Raw genomic sequence first — 22,609 nt, 5'->3', positions numbered from 1 at the left:
GGATCCATGTTGCTTTGCTATATTTAGAAATTATATGACTTTCCTTAAAGAGATATAGAGAAAAAAAGTCTTTAAAACCTCAGTAGTTTTATTGAAAACTCTAAGGCAACAGACTAAAATGGAAAATAAATCTGGAGAATAGATATTATTGTAGTTTCAACTTTAATTATTTTTACATTCTTAGGCATACTTATTAAAATCTTAAACATTTTAATTAAAATTTATTTTATATAATATAGATTTGGGTAAAGTTTACTTAAATGGTATCTAGGCATTTATAAAAAATCACACATGAAAGTTCAATTGAAAAGAGAAGCAAAATGGACTGACTGCAATATTTAGAATTTAGAATGGCAAATTTTCACAAGGTTAAATCTGCTACTTACAGTAAATTTGGTGACTAATAATATTGTAGCAGAAGACTCAATTAAAACTCAGTCTGGTCATAGGTTAACTGTAGATATGACATAGTTTTTAGAACTAAATTATAATTCAAAGATATTTACTTCTTTGTGAGATAATACATAGACAAATTAAACTTTCATATTATTAATTATGAAATAATTTTAATTTTTTACTAATTAATTTTTGAAAGATAATATATTGATATCTTGCAAAAAATAATTATTTTTCTTCACTTCAGTGGAACTAGCAGATATATAGTCCCTTCTCTATATTGTGCATTTCATATTTACAATGGAGAAAACAATGAGAAAAATAAAGTTAATAGAAATAATCTGTCTTCTGTAAGAAATAGTAAAAATACTTGAGAAACTAATTCACTTTGTTAAAACTGATGTCAGTGTACTCATGTAACAATTATCATGAGTACACTTAGTGTATGTGTGTGCATTTTTGAGTATCATACTTTACCTGTAATGTCCAAGTTTAACAAAAGTGGTTAATGGCAAACACTAGGAATTAACAACAGACAAATTTTGCAAGTTAGAGTAACTCCCTCTTGTAATCCTGGTAGACTACGGTAATGCTTTATTTTATCCAGAATGAAATTTGCTCTCGAAGTGATAAATGACTAATGATTTTACACAGATAACATTTTAACTGCTGGATTAGACATATTTTTGTTGTTTCAGTAAAATGTAAAGTACTCATTCCTCTTCAGGTAGACATCAATTGTCACTTCTATGGTAAGCACAATTAGTTTTTTGAAATAAATAGGTCTTCTGGTGCACAAAAATGCAAATGTATTGCTTTTTATTTGAAAACCGTGTGTGTGTGTGTGTGTGTGTGTGTGTGTGTGTGTGTGTGTGTAATTAGACAAAACAGCACTGGTACAGCAGTTTGTTTTACGGTGTGTGTAATAACATGATATAAGGGATGTCTTATTTTCATATATACCATGTTATTTTCACCAGAAGTAGATAACTGCAAAAAAAAAAAAAAAAAAAAAAAAAAAAAAAAAAAAAAACCTAAAATGTAATCTTTGTTGGATAATTGCTTTCATTGTTAAACCATCTAGATTATAGGTTGGCCTACTGTCAGCCTGAGTTTTGATTTCTGGGGATTTTTGCACTGGTTAAGATATAAAAGATCAGCAACTCCATTCCTTGGAAAAATGAACAAATCCCACATGCTATTTAGCATTGATCTTTTGGGTACTTTGAGACTGCTATTGCTGAGCTCCAAAGTAGATTCTATTCAATCCTCTAGAACAAAATGGATTGCAGACACAATTCTCCATGGTCACAGTGGGGGAGATCATTAAGTTTTGATAAGGAACTATGAGACACTGATTAGACCTTTATTTATAAAAGACATTCAAGCCATGCTAACATTAGTTTTTTGCTTTTCTTGTAGCTCCTGTTAATCCTCATTTGAGTAAGTATATTTTTTACTTTAATAATGGTACAGCATTTTACAGTTAAGAAAAATAAAAAATTCATAGGCATACAAAGATTATTTGGCAACTGTTCACATTTTGTTTAAAATGGAATGGCTTAGAAACAGCAAAACTGGCGTTAAATGTGAATTGTAAATTTTAATTTTTTATGGACGGGTATAAAGACAAATTATTTAACATTGATCATTGATTTTTATAATTTTTCCTAAATAGGGAGCCATTTCCAACAACTTAACATTTGTTATATGTTTAACTGGGGGATTTTTTTTTTATCTTTTGTGGCAGTGCATATCATTTATATTGGTGTTATTTGTTTCTTTAATTTTCTTTTTAAATTTCTACATTCCAGTTGTAAAAGGTTATAGTTACTTAGAAAGTTGGTATTCAAATAGTTTAATCAATATTTTTCTTGGATCACTAATCTGTATCCTCATTTTTAATGAAGAAGATAGTCTCTTCACCATCCTGTTGATAATATTTCACATTAAAGATTGACTTGTGTTTTTTATTTTGTGCCTAGGAATATATTGTTCTTGGCTAAGGAATATATTGTTCTTGGCTAATAAAAGAATGGAGAGTCACTTTACATTCTTACTCCCATCCATCCAATATTCTCCATTACTTATACTTACTGAAGAAAATGTGCAGGTCTTTTTTCTCATCTTACTATGTTTCCTTTTCTACCATGGCCTTTCAAGGATTATATCACCAAGACCATACTACACAACATGCTTCTACCTTATTTTCTACTAAAGATCCTCTTTTACTCCATTTCCACATATCCAAATCATAACACTGAATACATTTATGGGTCTTTACTATTTTCATATTTCTTTCATGCACACTTCATTTTGTTCTCACCAATGACCCTTTAATGTGGATATCCTCAAGTCTTTGAGGTTCACTTATAAGGTTTAGCACAAATGCTTCTTTCTGCACTAAGTATTCTCTCCATTTGATTTTCTGTAACAATTTATCTTCATCTATGTGGTCAGCTATTTTTTATTTTGTCATATTCCCCAGTAGATTATAAAATACTTAAGAGCCAAATATGTTTCTAATTTCTCGCTATTATCTCACTATCTTTTTGTCTATCACAGCATCTTATATTTAGCAGGTGTTCAATGATCATTTGTAAAAAGAACAACACGACAGTTTCAAGATGAATTAATTGCATAAATCAGGTTCTCCCTGGCTTCCACCCAGGGTACTATTGCTATTTAATTACTATATTGATTATAATTCTTTTGAAGGTAAATTCTCTGACTATAATTTCAGTAGAAGTGTTTAAAAAGAGTTGTCATGGGAAGATTAGATACAGGAAAAATCGACAAATATTTCAGTTCAGGAAATATTTGTGAGCAGCTTCAATTTACTGGAAAAAATGCATACATAAATAAACAGTAGAGCTTTGTTTGCTAACAGGTTACTTCCATACAATGTAATAAGTACCATTAATTTTTTGGCAAGTGAAGTTTTACAGAAGACATGCTATTTTAATTGGGTCCTGAACATTGAGTAAAGGTCCCTTTGGTGAAGAAGGTAAGGAAAGGCAAGCCTGTCATCAGAACGAAGGTCATGTTCAGATAATTACTGAGCAAAGCTCAGTGTGTCTGGAGTATGATGTTCAAACATTACAGAAGCCAGAAATGTGCCCTGAAGATGAACAATATTAATTAGAATTTGAGTGTTTCTTTTAAAAGCTTGTATCCTTTAGGTGATAGTTACCAACTTCTTCCTCATAAGTATTTTTTTTTATAGTCAAACAATGAGTTGGATTTTCTATTTTTAAAATAATTTCCAGTATAACTCTCTATACCAAAGATTTCCACTGACTGTACTTTTTTTTTTAATTTTTAACGTTTATTTATCTTTGAGACAGAGACAGAGCATGATGAGGGAGGGTCAGAGAGAGAGGGAGACACAGAATCTGAAACAGGCTCCAGGCTCTGAGCTGTCAGCACAAAGCCCAGTGTGGGGCTAGAACTCACAGACCACCAGATCGTGACCTGAGCCGAAGTCAGACACCTAACCGACTGAGCCACCCAGGCGCCCCAACTACTGTACTTTTTTAATTTTACCAAATTTCGATATGGTAAAAGATTAGAATTGTTTAGAACAAAGACTTTTTAGTAAACATCATACAATGATTTCCATAATTTATAAAGAGTATTTTTTTAAAAAGGGTAATTATTTTTATGTTTTTGACATAAAAATACATACAATATGAGACCTATATTGACAACAAATCAAACTAACCTTAAATGCTCTTTTGTGTATAACCACTTATATAGTCTTTAGGTGAATTTATTTATCCTAGGTATCTACTTCCAAAATATCTATATAGAGTAAGTCCATGAAATTTATCACAGTAGGATTCTTCATTAGACTAAAAAAAACTAACTTTTTAAATTTAAAAGAGAAAGGCCTTCTATTTATAGTGTCTTTTAAAAACTCTTTTGGTTAGTCTTTTGAACTGAAAGGAAGGATGATTAGTTGTCAGAGAACTGCAGTCCTCTGGTAGAGCAGCAGCAGTGCTCAGTTGCCCTTCTCATACATGTCTTGTTCCTCAGGAAGGGCACCCTTGGACCAAACCTGAAGTTTAGTCCATGATTGGACTGTGTTAATTGAAAAGAAAACAGAAAAAAGTTGAATTTCAATTGAAATGAATTCTGAGATCTCACAAGTACCTCACCAATGGAGTTGAAATTTCCCACTGTAAAGAGGTTTTAAATTTTTTGAAAAGCAAATTGTTAAAATTCAGAACTTTTGGAAAGTTTGTTTTTGGATTTCATTTGCTTTATGTTAGAGATTATAAGTACAAGACGGTATGTGTATATATATGAAATTCATATGCTTAAGATAATATATAACCATAAATATGCATTATAATACAAAGAATGCATATGCATGAAAATTCACTACCTCAAGAAAACAGCTTAAAACTAAAAAGAAAATTTATTGTAATAACCCACTCTAAAATATCAATCCCAAGTTAGAACTAATGGACAAATTAAGTAAAGTGATGTGATATAAAATCAGCATACAAAAACCTGTGACATCTCTGTATATTCACAATGAACTTTCTGAAGATGAAATTAAGAAAACAATCCCACTCAAAAACAAAAGAATAAAATATTTAGAAATAAAAATAAAATATTTAGAAATAAACTTAACCAAAAAAGTAAAAGACTTCTACATTAAAAATTATAACACATTGTTGAAGGAAATTAGAGAAGACAGGTAAATGGAAAGACATCCCATGTTCATGGATTAGAAGAATTAATATTGTTAAAATATCCATATTTTCTCAAACAATCTACAGATTTAGTGAAATCCCTACCAAAATGTCAATGATGTTCTTTACATAAATACAAAAAACAATGTTAAAATGCATACAGAACCATTAAGGATCCCAAATAGCTAATGTAATGTTGAGCAAGAAAAATAAAGCTGAACACATCGTACTTCCTGATTTTAAAATACATCACAAAGCTACAGTAATCAAAGGAGAATGGTACTGGCATAAAAACTGTCATTTAGACCTATAGAACAAAGTAGAGAACTCACAAATAAATGTGTGAATTTCCAATCAACTTATTTTTGACAAGAGTACCAAGAACATACAATAGGGAAGGGACAGTTTCTTTAACCATTTACATTGTTGGTGGGTATGTAAATTGCTACAGCCTTTATAGAAAACAGTGTAGGGTCTCCTGGATGGCTCAGTCAGTTAAGTGTCTGACTTCGGCTCAGGTCATGATATGCAGTTCTTGAGTTTGAGCCCTGCATCCATCTCTGTGGTGACAACTCAGAGCCTGGAGCCTGCTTCAGATTCTGTCTTCCTCTCTCTCTGCCCCTCCGCCTCTCATTCTCTCCCTCTCCCTGTCTCTCTGTCTGTCTCTCTGTCTCAAAAATAAACATTAAATTTTTTTAAAGAAAACAGTGTAGAGGTTCCCCAAAAATTAAAGATAGAATTACCAAATGATCCAGCAATCTCACTTCTAGGTAAATATCCAAAGGAAATAAAATGTCGTCTTGATGAAATATCTGCAATGCCATGTTCATGGTAGCATTATTCACAATAACCACAAAATGGAAATGATCTAAGTGTCTGTCAATGGATTAATGGATAAAGCAAATGGAGAATATTAAACAGCTTTTAAAAAGAATGTTATTCTGCCACTTGAGACAACTCCAATGAATTCAGTTTATTATGCTAAATAAAATAAGCCAAACACAGAAGGACAAATGCTGCATAATATCATTTACAGGGAATCTAAAATAGTTAAACGCAGAAGCGGAGTGTAGAATGGTGGCTGCCAGGAGCAAAAGGGAAGGAGAAATGGGGAGATGTTGGTCAAAGGGTATATAATCTTTCAGTTATGTTAGATGAGTGAGTTCTGGAGATCTAATGTACAGCATGGTGACTATGCTTAGCAATACTGTATTATATCCTTGAAATCTGCTAAGAGAGTAGATCTTAAGCATTCTCAACTCCAAAAGAAAGGAAGAAAAACAATGGTAACTTGTGATACGTGAAGTAATGGATATATTAATATGTTTCATTGTGGTGACCATTTCAGAATGTATATCAAAACATCACATTGTATATCTTAAATATATATAATATTTGTTGTTAATTATATTTCAGTAAAGCTAAAAAAAAATAAGGTTAAAAATAAAGAAGTGGTTGGGGTGGGTACAAGAGGGTCATTGGGCTAGAGGACTACAGGGCATCAGGGTGCTTATCCCCAAGTTTTAATCTGTCTTTATCATGTTGAGAAGAATTTGAAAAGTAAAGCACAATTTTGGAAACCTTGTAATGTAGAATATCTCAAATATATTAATTTATTTCTATGGAGCCCCTGAAACCACCAAAATTATGTTGTTAGAAATCTCGTGAAACTTTCAAGATTAGATCGGTCTTTAGGACTGTATTACTTTCTTATTTTTTTAAAGGTTTTTTTTAATGTTTTATTTATTTTTGAGAGAGAGAGAGAGAGAGAGAGAGAGAGAGAGAATGAGCTGTGCAGGGGCAGAGAGAGAGGGAGACAGAATCCACAAAGCAGACTTTAGGCTCTGAGCTGTCAGCACAGAACCCGACGTGGGGCTTGAACCCATGAACCATGAGATCATGACCCAAGCCAACGTCGGACACCCGACTTGACAGAGCCACCCAGGCACCCTATATTACTTTCTTATTTTATGATATCTTTTAATATTTAATATAATACTGACTTTTTATAAATTTTTACAGACTGAGGCTTTTTCATTATCAAGATATTTCTTATTCCAATAAACTTTTTAATGAATAGCTTTTTACATAATTACTTAACATATAATGACAGGATAATTATAGGATTATTATAGTCCAAAATGGTGTCTTTTTTCCACTTTTTCTATTTTTTATAAAATCTCTCCAGTAATAGGTTTCTTCACTGTAGATGTATGTCTACAGAAGTAATGAAGAACTATTAAGATTACTTCTGTATCTTTGTCCAATATGAATTATTGTAGTCTTAAATCGTACTGTGAACAACTTGTGTCATCTATAAAATCAGCCTTTTAGGTGTATCTAAAATTATAGACATGTATTAGGTTCTTATAAGCTGTATTTTTGCTTAATTTTCCTATGAGAGACTTAAATTTTCAGGTTTTAAAAACTTTTGTTTTTGTAGGCAAGTTTTCTTTTTTTTTTTGAAACAAGGCTAAATTACACAAAAGATATGTTTAAATGTCCTTATAAAAATTCATTATATATAATTTTAAATAACATAAAAAGATTTGGCACCAGATTTATAAACAAATCCTGAAGTTTTACTTTTGTTTTTGGACATTTTCTTTGTGTGTATACAATATGTAGTTAAACAACTGAAAACATTTAAAATCAGGGATTGCTTTATTACAACTCCAGAATAGTAGCTAAAGGAATCCCCTGTCGTGCCTAAAAAACATTTAAAGAAACGAATCGACGCATGTAGCTACCCTGCTGTCACCAACGTTAGATCTCAATTGTTAGACTCAGGCAGTCCTGTCTTCTTTAGTACAAGATCCATGGTGTAAAGACGTGCTAGAAAATATTTTATATGGGATATTGTTTATCCAGAAATGTACTGATTTAGAATTCACTAAATGCTTATGCTCCCTATCAATATTCCTATTCATAACATGGAATATAAATAAACACAAAGAAGTACAGCAAGTCTTGAATCTGAAAACAAAAACAAAATAAAACAAAAACTTATTCCTTAAATTCAAAGGGAGAGTTTCTGTTTACTTTTTAAATGTGTATGCCAATAGTTTTCTTTCTACTTCTCCTTCCTTCCTTCCTCCTTCCTTCCTTCCTTCCTTCCTTCCTTCCACCTACCTACCTACCTACCGGTTTCCAGCCTTCCTCCCTCCCTTCTTTCCTTGCTTTTCTCTTTCTTTTTTAAATTGTGATTAGAACACTTAACCTGAGATCCACCTTCCTAATAATGTTTGAATATACAATATAATATTGTTATATACAGGCATAATGTTGTACAGCAGATCTCTAGAACTGACTCATCTTGCAGAACTGAAAATTTATATCTTTTGACCACTATCTCCCCATTTTCATCTTCCTCCAGCCCCTGAAAACCACCATTCTACTCTCTGCTTCTATGCATTTGGATCTTTTAGATACCTCATAAGTGTAATCATGCAGTATTTGTTCTTCTAGGATTTGCTTAATTCACTTAGTATAATGTCCTCCAGGTTAATTAGAGTTGTCACATATGGGAAGTTTTTCTTCTTTAAGGCTGAATAATATTCCATTGTATGTATATACCACATCTCCTTTACCCATTTATCCATTGATGGGCACTTAGGTTACTTCTATATTTTGGTTATTGTGAAATGTGCTGTAATGGACATGGGAGTACAATTCTCTCCTTGAGATAATGGTTGCAATTTTGGGGGAATCTGGGTAGCTCAGTCGATTAAGCATCCATCTTTCGCTCAGGTCATGATCTCACATTTGTGAGCTCGAGCCCCATGTCAGGATCTTTGCTGCCAGCTGAGCCTGGAGTCTGCTTTGGATTATGTCTCTCTCTGCCCCTCCTCCTGCTTTCATTCTGTCTCTCTCAAAAATAAACATTAAAAAAAATGGTTGCAATTTTTTTGATAGAGACCCAGAAATAAGATTGCTGAATTATATGGTAGTTTCATTTTTAATTTTTGAGGAAACTCCTTACTGTTTTCCTTACTGCCTGTACCATTTTACATTCCCATAACAGTGTACAAGGGTTCCAATATTTCCACATGCTTGGCAATGCTTGTTATTTTTTTAATTGCCATCCTAACAGGTGTGAAGTGATACCTCACTGGGATTTTGATTTGCATTTCCTTGATAATTAGTAATGTTGAGCTACTTGTGTACTTATTGGCCCCATCTATATATCTTTTGGGAGCAATGTTTATCCAAGTTTTTTCCTTATTTTTTAATCAGGTTCTTTTTTTTGCTATTGAGTTCTAAGATTTCCTTATATAAAAAGGTGGCCTTTTTCACTCTGTTGTTTCTTTTGCTGTGCAGAAGCTTTCTAGTTTGATGTATTTCTGTTTGCTTATTTTTGCTTTTGTAGCTTGTGTTTTTTGCTGTCATATCCAAAATATCATTACCAAGACTAATGTCATGAAAGTTTTTCCCTATGTTTTCTTCTAGGAGTTTAACAGTATTAGGTCTTACATTAAAGTATTTGATCCCTTTTGAATTTATTTTTATGTATTGTGTGAGATAAGGGCCCACTTTCATTCTTTTGCATATGGATGTCCAGTTTTCCAGCAAAATTTTTGAAAAGTCTTTTCTTTCCCCGTTGTGTGTTCCTGGCTCTTTCGTCAAGATAATTTGGCTGCATATACATAGAATTCTTTCTTGGCTCTCTATTCTTCCCATTTGTCTGTTATGTTTTTATGGCAGTACCATACTCTTTTTTTATTTTATTCTTTTTATAAATAAAAACTGCATATATTTAAGTTGTAAAATAATATATATATATATATATATACACACACATATATATATACTTTCTCTCTCTATATATATATGTAAATGTATATTACCCTCAAACAGCACGGGTTTAAACTATGCAAGTCCACTTATTATATGGATTTTTTAAAAATCCACATTGTAGATGCATTTTCTCTTGTGATTTTCTTAATTTTCTTTTCTCTAACTTATTTTATTAGAAGGCTACAGTACATAAAACATATAACATATAAAACATGTATTAATTGACTCTTTATGTTATTGGTAAGGCTTCCAGTCAACTACTTAAGTTAACTAGTTAAGTTTCTGGGAAGTCAAAAGTTATATATGAATTTTCGACTGTGTAAGGAATTGGTGTCCCTATTCAGGGGTACACGGTACATAGTAAAATGACTACTACAGTCAAGTTAATTAACATATCATCTCGACACATAGTTACATTTGTGTGTGTGTAATGACCTCTACTCTCAGTGCATTTCTAGTATATGATACAATATTATTATCTGTAATCATCATGCTGTACAGTCATCATATCTAGAGTTATTCATCCTACATGCCTGCAACTTTGTACTCTTTAGCCAGTGTCTTTTCATTTTCCCCCTACCTGCCCCTGATAAAGACCACTATTACTTTCTGCTTCTCTGTATTTTGACTTTTTTTTAGATTCCACATGCAAGTGATATTATGTAGGGTCTTTTTTTTCTATGTCTGGCTTATTTTACATAGCATGTCTTCCAGTTTCATCCATATTGTTGCAACTGGCAGGATAACTTTCTTTTTCTTAAGATTTGGAGGCATCACACTGAATAATTTTAAATAATGAAATGTATATAATATATAAAAATATATCTGTATGTTTTATTATTTTAAATATATATATATGTATATATATAATATTTTATTATTTAAAATTATTCACTGTGATGCCTCCAGCTCTGTTCCTGCTCACAGCTCTATGGGCAGTCCAAGGTCTTTCATGATTCCATATGGATTTTAAAAATTTTTTTCTACTTTAATAAAAAAAGTGCCATTGGTATTTTCATAAGGATTGCATTGAATCTATAGACCACCTTAGTAATATGGATATTTTAACATTAAATCTTCTAATCTATGAACATAGGATATTTCCATTTATTTTGTCTTTTTAAATTTCTTTTATCAATGTATTCAATGCATATGTCTTTCATCCCTCCCTCAGTTAAGTTGGTTCCTAAGTATTTTATTCTTTTTGATACTACTGTAAATGGGATGGTTTTCTTCTTTTTTTGTTTTTTTTTTTTTTTTTTCAGATGCTTCATTGTTAGTGTATAGAAACACACAGATTAATTCAGGGGCATGATTCCAACTTCAAGGGCTCCACTTCCAGGGATAGCTGTCTGATAAGTCTAACTCACTGATGCGGGAAAAACAAGAATCTCTGTTTGTTAGATTCTTCTATCTTTATGAATTCCAGGGAATCTGAACTGGGTTTTGACTTCATCATTTACTATCGCAACTTAGTCAAAGTTTTCTCTTCGGTGAGCCTCATGAGTTAGTATTCCTGTGATTTCATAGAGGTTTTATGGGTTTGAATGAAATATATAAACTATGTTTAATATTTCTCTATTTAGATAATTTTAGTTTTGTGTCTAGTTGACATTATTATCTCCTTTATTGTCTCCTGTATTTCAAGCAGGGTACATCTCAGTAAGAAAAACCTTGATACCTAGAAAGGTTACTCCTGCCTACCCTCATTACAGGAAGAAAACTCTCTCCGAACTTTTTGTTGGGTCTGAACTTAGCATGTGGCAGGCATCCAGGAAATCCCAGGCCTTCCACAGTCTTCTTAAATTCTTTTCATTTTTTTTATTTCTAGTGAATTTCAACCATCTGCCAAATTCACATTTAAAAAAAACATAAAAGATAACTACTTTTTAAAATATTTTGCTATTACCTTCCCCTAAGTAAACTTCCATTTCTGCAAGTGCTTCTATGTGAAAGCATCTCCAGAGATGGTGTGAAAAATTATAACTTCAAGGTATACAGCTTTAAAGTGTTGTCAGGTAAATTAATAAAGATAATTTTATAATTGACAATTTTGTTTTGTTTGTGTTGTTCTTATACTTGAAAAATGAAAGTTGAGAAATGTCATGGGGAGCCTGGATGGCTTAGTTGGTTAGGTGTCCGACTTTGGCTCAGGTCATGATCTCATGGCTCATGGGTTCGAGCCCCACATCAGGGTAAATGCTGACAGCTCAGAGACCTGGAGCCTGCTTCAGATTCTGTGTCTCCCTCTCTCTGCCCCTCCCTCACTTGTGCTCTCACTCTCACTCTCTCTCTCTCTTAAGAATAAATAAACATTAAAAATTTTTTTAAAAAGTTGGGAAAAGTCTTCAGCCATAGTTAAATTTTAGTTATTTAGATATTTCAGAGGAAAATGACTTGGGTTTAAGATATTACTGGTTTATATACATCAAGATTATCTTTCTCTTTATTAAAATTGAAATGGTTTCATGTTTAGTCATACTCTTTTGCACTATCATGGCCCTGGTGCCATTATTGAAATCTTGCATTATTATTGTTGTATGATGTTTTAAATTTTTTATAAGAATATTGTGTTTATATTAATTTAATTAATATTAATTTAACTAAAATTTGTTAACAGGAGAATTTCACTGTGGATTTGAAGATGGTAACATTTGTTTATTCACCCAAGATGATACAGATAATTTTGACTGGACAAAGCAAAGTACTGCAACGAGAAATACAAAATACACTCCAAACACAGGACCGAATGCTGATCGTAGTGGCTCTAAAGAAGGTATGAGGGTATGAAATGTACTCCAGTCTTGGACTTCTAAAAATGCCATTAATATGACATGCACAGAATGCTTTGCTATAGATTTGAAGATTATGGGGTAAAACCTTAAATTTTTAATGCATAGACTCAATAATTCATATATTTCCAAAGCTTGTAGACATTAATTTTCTCTCAGACCTCACAGACACATATAGTTGAGAGATTAGATGTTTTTGATAATTCAAGTCTAAAATTCCTATTTTGTTTAACATTTTTGTACATTCAAGCAATTTTATCTTTCATTATGTAGATCATTTATTCTTGATGTTATATATATAAAGATTTCACAAATGATATCACAATTCTCCTGTGCATCTAGAATGTACTTCTTATAAAAACTCTAAACCTCCTTAATGATTAAACTTAATGTCTCCTAATAATAATTTGTCTAAACATTTATGTTGTCTTTTTAAAGGTTTTTATATGTACATTGAGACATCTCGACCCAGACTGGAAGGTGAAAAGGCCCGACTTCTCAGCCCTGTTTTCAGCATAGCTCCTAAAAACCCTTATGGCCCCACGAACACTGCATATTGTTTCAGCTTCTTTTATCACATGTATGGACAACATATAGGTGAGCTGGCAAGAATTATTATGTTTCTTCTAAAGTAAATCATAAGAAAAAATGTTTACCAAGACACAGCATGAAATCAATTTTAGTCAAAGAATATCATCATTGACTTTTTTTTTTTTAATGTCTGTTTATTTTTGGGAGAGAGGGAGACAGAATGTGAGCAGGGGAGGGGCAGAGAGAGAAGGAGACACAGAATCCGAAGCAGGCTCCAGGCTCTGAGCTGTCAACACAGAGCCTTACATGGGGCTTGACCTCACAAACCATGATACCATGACCTGTGCCAAAGTCAGACGCTTAACTGACTGAGCCACTCAGGCACCCCTGTTATCACTGACTTTTAAATTACATACCTTCAAATTGCAAATTAAGAGGCTAAGAATGTTCCCCTATCGTGTCCTAATTTTCAAATTTTAGATTCAAATTTGAACTTTTGGAGCATTACCTACCCCTCTAGAATCCTAATTCACACAGACCAGAGTTAAATTCTTGATGCGATCTTATTGTGGAATTAATAGCAGTATAATTTAAGCAGCTTCTTTTCAAAGAAACTTGCTCAAATAATGACTCAGTGTATATTAATGACCATGAAAAGAGGTATTGCCATATTTGGAAGATAAATACCTTTAGCACTGTCTTTGCATTTGGAATACTGGGATGATATTTTCTTGTTTATAAAGTATGCCTAGCATACCTAGTAGGATCTAAGAATGTCCTCATACCACATAGCCTTACAGACAACATAGCAAAACTGCTGCGGGAGGTGGGGAGAGATCATACAGGTCTACATGTCTTTATGCACAATTATAAAATCAAACTGATCACAATATGTTTTAATTTAATTATTTGGCAACACATGCTATCTGATCTCCATGTGTTGGAATATATGACCCGAAATAATCTGAGCTTGTTTATAAACTTTATTTATCTAAATAAGTGTGAACATTTATCTTATTAGCAGCAAAAATATGACTATGTTTGATTATAAGATTCTGTTCCAGATTGTTCCAGAGACTATCATGTAATCCATAAGATAGGCATTCTTTTACCTTTCTAAAATAAGACAAAATTCTGAATGGTGAAGCATCTATCACCACAGAGCTTGGACAAGGGGTTGTGGGTCTGTATCTAGCAGAAGAATAAAGCAATGCTTCGGGACAAAGGAAAACATCTCTCTCTGAAAGAAGGTTACATTTTCAATGGACAGAAATGAGCACAGGGCAGATTAAGGCACTGATAGTGAGGAAATAAAATGTGGAAAGCTAGGATGACATTAAATGTTTTGATGTAAATGAACAAAACTAAAAATATATAATTACATAAACTAACACAATCGTGCACATGATAGATGCCAGTTACTGTACTATTTAAGTGAAGTAATCCTCTTGATCAGTTTAAAAATATGAGCATAACATCACTGTCCATTTTTTAAAGCAGAAAAAAAAACTGAGTCCCAGAGAGTTTGTTTGAATTGCAAGGAACTGGTTATGCTGGGTCGTAAACTCATTGCCAGCACTATTAACCAGTATTTTTCACAGTGGAGCACTAGGTAATACACCAGGAAGGCCAAACTTGTGCAATGAAAAGTCCTCTGAGGGTAAAATCAAGAAATCTGGGCTGGAACTTGGCTGTAGCTTACTTTAAGAATGCAGAGAATTCACTTAAAACACCTGGATCATGATCTCCTCGTGTGTAAAATGGAAATATTAATTCCTATTTCAAAAATTTGTAGTTCATGCTAAATAGGATAATATATATGAAATCTCAGATGGTAGACACTCTTAACCTTAGGTTACTTTGAATCTCAAATAGCAATAATAAAGTAATAGCTAATGTCGGTCACTATTCCTAACACGTCATGGATTATTTCTTTTATTATAATAAACATTTGTACTCATTAAAATCATTATCCTCTATCATAGATAAGGAGACTGATACAGAGAATTTTACTTTACTTTACTTGCCATAATGTCACAGCTGATAAATAACGAACCATGATACCAATCTGGGAAGCTGGACAGGATTTGCTTGCTTTGCCATTCTGTGGAGAGACTCACTGGAATGTCATAAATGTTTAACTAATTTAGTAGTTAGGGGAAGACATACACATTTTGGGCAGATGACAAAAGCATGATGAGATTTCTGATTTGGGAAAATAAATCTTATAGGAGTGGGTAAAACCGTGGAGAAACAGAATACAGTTTGGAAAAGCAGTTAGAAAGTTACAACAGTAGTTATGGGTTCACTACAGCCTAACCTATGAAGGGAAATAAATCTCCATACAATTGCCAAGCCATCTTATTTACTATGAGATTATGATCTTATTACAAAGGTAGGATTAGCTCAACTCTCATTTTCCCATTAGTTGGTGATGTATTCTTCACTTTGAAGATATTCCTTAGACTCTCTTTCTCTTCTCCCAATTTCCTTTGGAACAGGCTTGTTTTAAAATGGTTTTTAAATAAATAATTCCAAGATCAATATTTTGAATTACTTAAATGAGTAAAATGTGCATGTACTGTTTTTATGAGGCTGGCCCCCTCTCAAATTTTCTCCATATTTATATTGAGGTTCAAGATAATTGTACTATACTTCTAACTTCACAATTTTTATACTTATCATTCTTTATTGTCAACAAATGTCCAGTTGACTTCTGCCAGTTTTATTCTGATTGTTTCAGGAAGAAGGCAGTTCTCCATTTCTTCCATGTTCTCAAACACTTAACCATTTTGATGCCTGTGCCATTTCTCTGCTTCATCAGATGGTTGAAGGTTGCAGGTATCAGATCTGTCATTAGAGTCCCTCCCAGCAAGGCACAATCATGCTGCTTACTAAAATGTAGACAAAAATGTCTATTCCAGACGTGCACTAATCAGGACCAGATGAGTGACCTCATTAGGGAGAGGTTGCCTGTAGCTGAAACCTTCCCTCTTTGTAAATATTATTCTAAGACACTCATTTATCTGTAAACCTGGGGGCATTTATAGTCACTGGTTTTACAAATTACATTCTCAGTGTTATTCATTTTTTTGCAAGTCCAAATTCGAAAATGATTTGTGTGGATTGCTAATAGCCTAATTGCGATTATTATTTCCTGAGTAACCATACACAATCTTTGCTGTTTAAACTTTGACTAATGCTCAGTATATCATTGAGGAGAGTTGTAACTTTTAATGATACAAAAATGGGCAATCAGTTATGCATTACTTAGAAAATATATTCCTCTTTGATGTAAAGTCAAATATGTTGTATTATTTAATGCTACATAAAAAGTTTCCCCAAAATTTTGTGGCTCGAAACACAAACATTCATCTCTCAGTTTCTGTGGGTCAGGAATTTAGGTGAGGCTTAGCTGAGTGTCTGTAGTTCAAGGTCTCTCACGAGGTTGCAGACAAGCTATCAGGCATGACGACTGTCTAATTTGAATACTTGACTTAGCGATGATATTACTTCTTCTAAGCCCACTCACTTGGTGTCTGGCAAGCCTCACTCCCTCATAGGTATTGGACTAAGGACATTGATATCTTGCTGGCTGTTGAATTCCTTTCAATTCTCTCAAGTTCCTTGTCATAGGAACATCTCTACAGGACTGTCTCATGGCATGGCAGCAGGCTTTATCCAAAGCAAGCACTGACAGAGAGCAAATACATGCCCAAGACTTTTTATAACCTAATCTCTGAAGTGACATTCCATAATGTCTGCCTTATGCTATTTATTATAACTGAGCTGATATTTCCACCCCACATTCAATGGGGGGGGGGGATACACAAGGGTGTTAATGCTAGGAGGCTGAAATCATTGGGAGGCATCTTAGCATTTATTTGCCACACAGGTACAATTTATTGTTACCTAAATGTTTCATCAAAATTGATTGAAGAGAAAACAAATGAAAACTACAACATGTCACCCTTAAACTGTTGATTTATAAGTACTGATACAATAGATATTGACAATAGCATAAGATTATTTCAACAATCCTGTAGGTGCAAGAAGGCATTTTGATTCTTGATTAATCATCTGAATTTCTAATATTCTTGCATTGAAACTGAACTTCATATGAAGTCACCTGATGTGAAAAAAGCTTATTAAAAAATAAGTAAAATATGTACTTCATTTATTTCTAGGAAGAATGTAAGATATAAGCATACCAGGAAATTAGAGATAAAAATACAAAAGGCACTTATGAATACATTCATTGAGCTTGATAAGAATGGTTCAATAAAGTTGTGGCTCTAGAAGGCTAATTTCACTGTGGAACAAACGGGAAACAAGGAAAAGGAGTCCAGTCATGGGATCCGTTCTTTCATGAATCTTGAGGGTGGGGAAGAAGTGATAAAGTAGAGAAATGTGGGGTTATAGATGTGATTATTTTTAAGAGGAAAAAAATTAATGGAAAGGTAAGTTTATAGATACTAAAGTTGGAGGGAAGCAAATTTCTTGAAGAGATGGGAATTGAGAGTTATGATTCCCCTACTACAAGGGGAAAGAATGTCACTTCCACTGAGGTGGGAAGAAAAGAATTAAGTGGGAATTGTGGCTTTTGATACATTCCTAGATGCAAGTGCAGCAAGTGGACTTAGAAGTTGCCTTTTTAACAGTATCTAACAGTACCTATTTTTTTTCTGTAAAATAAATACAGCTTTTGCATGTTCAAAGAGTAGACCATTGTAGGCAAATGGAAACAGACTCATGAGTGATAGAGAGTTGAAGCAGTTGGAGACCAGGATATCAGTCCTCGGTGTTTTGGAATATGTTTTAGGATATAATGCTCAATTTCAATGCCAATCACTTCTTGTGTGTATTACTGAATTCCCCTGATAACTGATTTCTTTGCTGTCTCTTGGGCCTATAGTTTCTGGGGTAAATATAATTTTCTCAAACTAGTATCATAAGGACCTTAAGGATATATGCCCCTCTGGCTTCTTAGGGCAGCAGCATGGTCTATATCAGCCATACAGGAAGTTCCCCAAATTGAGCTATCTTCTATCTGTAGCCTTTTTCTAGGCTCTTTGTTCTACTGAACTATATACTTGGGGGGAGCAGAAACAATATCTCTTCCCATCACATGGTGCCCTGCAAATATAAATATTTATTTGTCCACTACATAAATATTTATTAAGCAAATGAATATTTTTTAAATCACATGATAGAATAAGTACTTTTTCCCTTCCTTAAATCATCTAGGTAACTCATATTCTTCCTTTAAAATCTAAATCAAGGACATGTGAAATTTTTCCCCATCCTCCTTCTCTTTTTGTTCCTGTAACACCTGGTATACATCTCTATCATAATGTTTGTCACCTTGACCTCTGGTAGACGTAAGCTCCTTGAGAGCAGCACTCATAATTGATATATATTTGTTCCTCTGAAACAAAAATGCTTAATAGATTTTATGAAATAATAATCTAAACTAGATATTTAAGCTCTGACTGTGTTAGAAGAATAACAAGGCAAATTACTTAAAAGTATTTGTGTAGGTTGGAAACAGGTCATTTCGCTAAGACTTTATAGAATAGGTTGGGGGAAAAATAGAAGTTAATCATTGACTTAATGTGCTCTGGCAGCTAATAGAGGAATATCACATATTTCTTAGCAACTAATTCAAAGAGAAATTTATGTTTATAAAAGCACCCTTAAAATATAATGGAAAATGTCTTCACTTAGTACTTTTAGAAAGCTCTAAAACTTGTTCAAATAGGAAGTTTATATACTGATGGACCAAAATACATTACAACTTGTGTTTTGAGCTGAAGTGTCATGGTCCAGATATGTCACCTTATGATTAACTAACAAAGTGCAGAAATAGAATTAACCTCTAATTAAATTTCTCTTAATAAGGTATCTCAGGTTATCCTTTAGTGAGAGTGGAATAAAACTTTCTCAGTGCTGGCATTCAAAGATTTTAAAATGGAGACTTCAGTGTTTTTATACAACGTATAGAAAAGGTGATGGTGACAACGTTCTACGTGGTTTTAGGAGTCTGATTTTTATTCTTACTTTGGTCAAAGACCATATTTCTTGTGTTTGAGTTAAGAAACTAGAGATTCTTGCTTATATCTCAAATATTTTCCTCAAATAAGAAATCTCACATATTTTACTTCTTAGATTTAGACATTATAGGAAAGACAGTTTGAGCCTGTTTTCAGTAAAGTCTTGTATTATTTAATACTGATAATGCCAATGTCATCAGTGTGAAAATAATGCTGCAGGTGGGACATTCATTGAGGAAACTGCTTTGTTGAATTAAGATGTATTTCTTAAGGGGAGGGTGAATAGAACCTAGCCATGATTTATGACCACTTATAATTAAAATGTGTTATTACAGACACCTGTCACAGATCCTCTACTAAGACCATAAATAATATCTAGTGCACCTACCTTTTAAATCTGTGTTTTGAACTACTACTACCCCTAAATTTATTCTCCTCCTATTTATTTATTACTCAGATAATGTAAAGTAGAAGCTGAGATTTTTAAATAAAATTAATGCTATGATCAAGAAAGGCTGATATTTCAAAATATACTAATCTAATTCTTAGTGTAATTAATACAAAATATCTCATCAGTTGAATTGATGGTAAGCAAATGGGTTGACTTGCTTTTGTTGCTCACCCAGTGAAAAACTTTTTAAACTGAAAATATAGGTTTATTGTGATGAGTATTTTTACCCTTAGGTCTTGAATTCACTCATTTTTGTTCAATAGAATGAATTGCATATGCTATGTGCCTAGTGGTATATAGGGTTCTACAGAAAATAAGAATTGTGGTGAAAGGTTTTTATCCATCAAATAGTTTGTCATCATATTTGAGATAATAAATTACTGAATAAAATAAAAAGTCATATTCATGAAAGTAATATTCATTAAAATGCTTTACAACCCTGTGCAATGGGTGAATAAAGGATAGAACACTGAGAACAGCAAAGTTAAGATAAAATTTCTATGGACAAGAACAAAGTGTAAACCATCCAAATAAGTATTAAGCAGAAAGCAAAGATTACAGAATGTGAGAAACAGAAGGAGCCACATGAAAAAATGGAGAATATTGCTCTTACAGCACAGTAGGGACTGCGGTATAGTCAAAGAGTGACTGGGTCTAAGAAAGGGATCTGACATAGTTCAGAGAAATAGAAAGCCTGATGAAGGTTATGTTTAAGGAAAATTTATTGGACACTAATGGAGAGATTCAACAGGATGCAAGAAGGCATGGTAATGACTGGAGAAAATGAACTGACATTTTTTATTTAAGATATAATTGCAATTATATATTGAAAAAATAATAACAGTGGATGCATGCAGTCATTTCTATTCAAGCAGAAAATAATGATTTTATAATTTCCCATGTTTGTCTGTGTATATAAAACAAATGATGCCAACAATTACCTATCAATATACATAGCTCTTGCCTGAAGCTAGATGATTTTGGCACATCTTCATGTTCCATGAAATGTGAAACACAAATTAATGGCTGTATTCCTGATTAGAATAAAAATGTGATTTATATGCAAGTGATCTCTAGGCCTCGGAGTACACCAAACTACAAATTAGTTTATACGAACTTGGTAATTTCAAGTATCTGTAGGATGTATATATGTACATTTTAAGACATATATTTCAGTTATTTATATAAAATATATAAAATACATATTTATAGTAAATAGTTAAAAGTAAAATTATGTTAATTACTTAATGAAAGAACTAGGTAATAATAATTATAAATAATATTTATGAAAATTATATTTATACAGTAATGTATGTGAAATAATATCAAAATAAGAACCATCCTATTTCATAATGCCATAAATAACTTTAAAACATTGGTCACTGCTCTTGAGGTCATTTAGCCCTTCTGACTGTGGTCCCTAACATGAGGTCAGTTTTCTTGAGCTCTCACACCTGACCCAGAAGGGGTGGTGATCAAAATATAAGAATTAGGAAACGAAAGTGAAGAAAAATACAGTTAAGTTTTGCTTAGCAATGTCAAACTTGTATCTTGGAACTATGTAGCATTTGAAATCCTTGGGGATGATTAAATTCATACCTATTGATACGTGGTGCCTACTCAAGCATAAACACAGTGCCTCTAAGGACTTAAAATTACTTTTAAAGGGTATTAATACAATCCATCATTTTCACTTTGGAATTTTCTTACTATAATACTATAATAATGTGCTGAATCACCTTTGCTGAATCTAACTTTTCTTGAATTGCTTTATTCTGTTTCACAAGTTCTAATTTCATCGACCTAGATGACCTGAACATAAGTTTATATAACGGTTGTCATTGAATTCTCTTTATAAACTTAAAAAACTGGAAACTAGAGAACTTGTCATCCCTGATGGCTTCATAAAAAAAAAAAAACTGGAAACTTGTTGGAAAAAACATTCTAAAGTTATTTGTTAACACTGCTTTTCTCGTAAAATAGAACAGCAAATCAATAGTTTGGATTCATTGATTTGGATTACAGAGTATAATTAATTAGACATATAAATTATAACATAGTTTAAAGAATTTATTTCAGTCAGTTATTCTTCTAGTGTCTTTTTTCATAAGTAATGCTTGCGTTTTAAAATAAAATCTGGTAATGGGCAGAAAACATGAATAGACACTTCTCTAAAGAAGACATCCGGATGGCCAACAGGCACATGAAAAGATGCTCAACGTCGCTCCTCATCAGGGAAATACAAATCAAAACCACACTCAGATATCACCTCACGCCAGTCAGAGTGGCCAAAATGGACAAATCAGGAGACTATAGATGCTGGAGAGGATGTGGAGAAACAGGAACACCCTTGCACTGTTGGTGGGAATGCAAATTGGTGCAGCCACTCTGGAAAACAGTGTGGAGTTTCCTCAAAAAATTAAAAATAGACCTACTCTATGACCCAGCAATAGCACTGCTAGGAATCTACCCAAGGGATCCAGGAGTACTGATGCATAGGGGCACTTGTACCCCAATGTTTATAGCAGCACTTTCAACAATAGCCAAATTATGGAAAGAGTCTAAATGTCCATCAACTGATGAATGGATAAAAAAATTGTGGTTTATATACACAATGGAGTACTACATGGCAATGAGAAAGAATGAAATATGGCCCTTTGTAGCAACATGGATGGAACTGGAGAGTGTTCTGCTAAGTGAAATAAGCCATACAGAGAGAGACAGATACCATATGTTTTCACTCTTATGTGGATCCTGAGAAACTTAACAGAAACCCATGGGGGAGGGGAAGGAAAAAAAAAAAGAGGTTAGAGTGGAAGAGAGCCAAAGTGGAAGAGACTCCTAAAAACAGAACTGAGAGTTGATGGGGGGTGAGAGGGAGGGGAG

At 33.0% G+C, this 22,609-nt stretch overlaps 1 protein-coding gene across 2 annotated transcripts in view; it reads left to right on the top strand.

The window, feature by feature from the left end:
- MDGA2 (MAM domain containing glycosylphosphatidylinositol anchor 2) overlaps window positions 1–22,609 on the top strand; it is an 852,594-nt gene that overhangs the window by 809,501 nt on the left and 20,484 nt on the right. For both annotated transcript variants that reach the window (XM_023255671.2, XR_002743071.2), the window contains exons 12-14: window positions 1,819–1,839; window positions 12,517–12,672; window positions 13,127–13,285. In XM_023255671.2, coding sequence (XP_023111439.1) covers window positions 1,819–1,839; window positions 12,517–12,672; window positions 13,127–13,285 — 336 coding nt within the window. The remainder of the gene's footprint in view (window positions 1–1,818; window positions 1,840–12,516; window positions 12,673–13,126; window positions 13,286–22,609) is intronic.

Source organism: Felis catus, chromosome B3 (assembly GCF_018350175.1).
Source record: "Felis catus isolate Fca126 chromosome B3, F.catus_Fca126_mat1.0, whole genome shotgun sequence".
Lineage (NCBI taxonomy): Eukaryota > Metazoa > Chordata > Mammalia > Carnivora > Felidae > Felis > Felis catus.
This window is presented reverse-complemented; position numbering and strand designations above follow the sequence as displayed.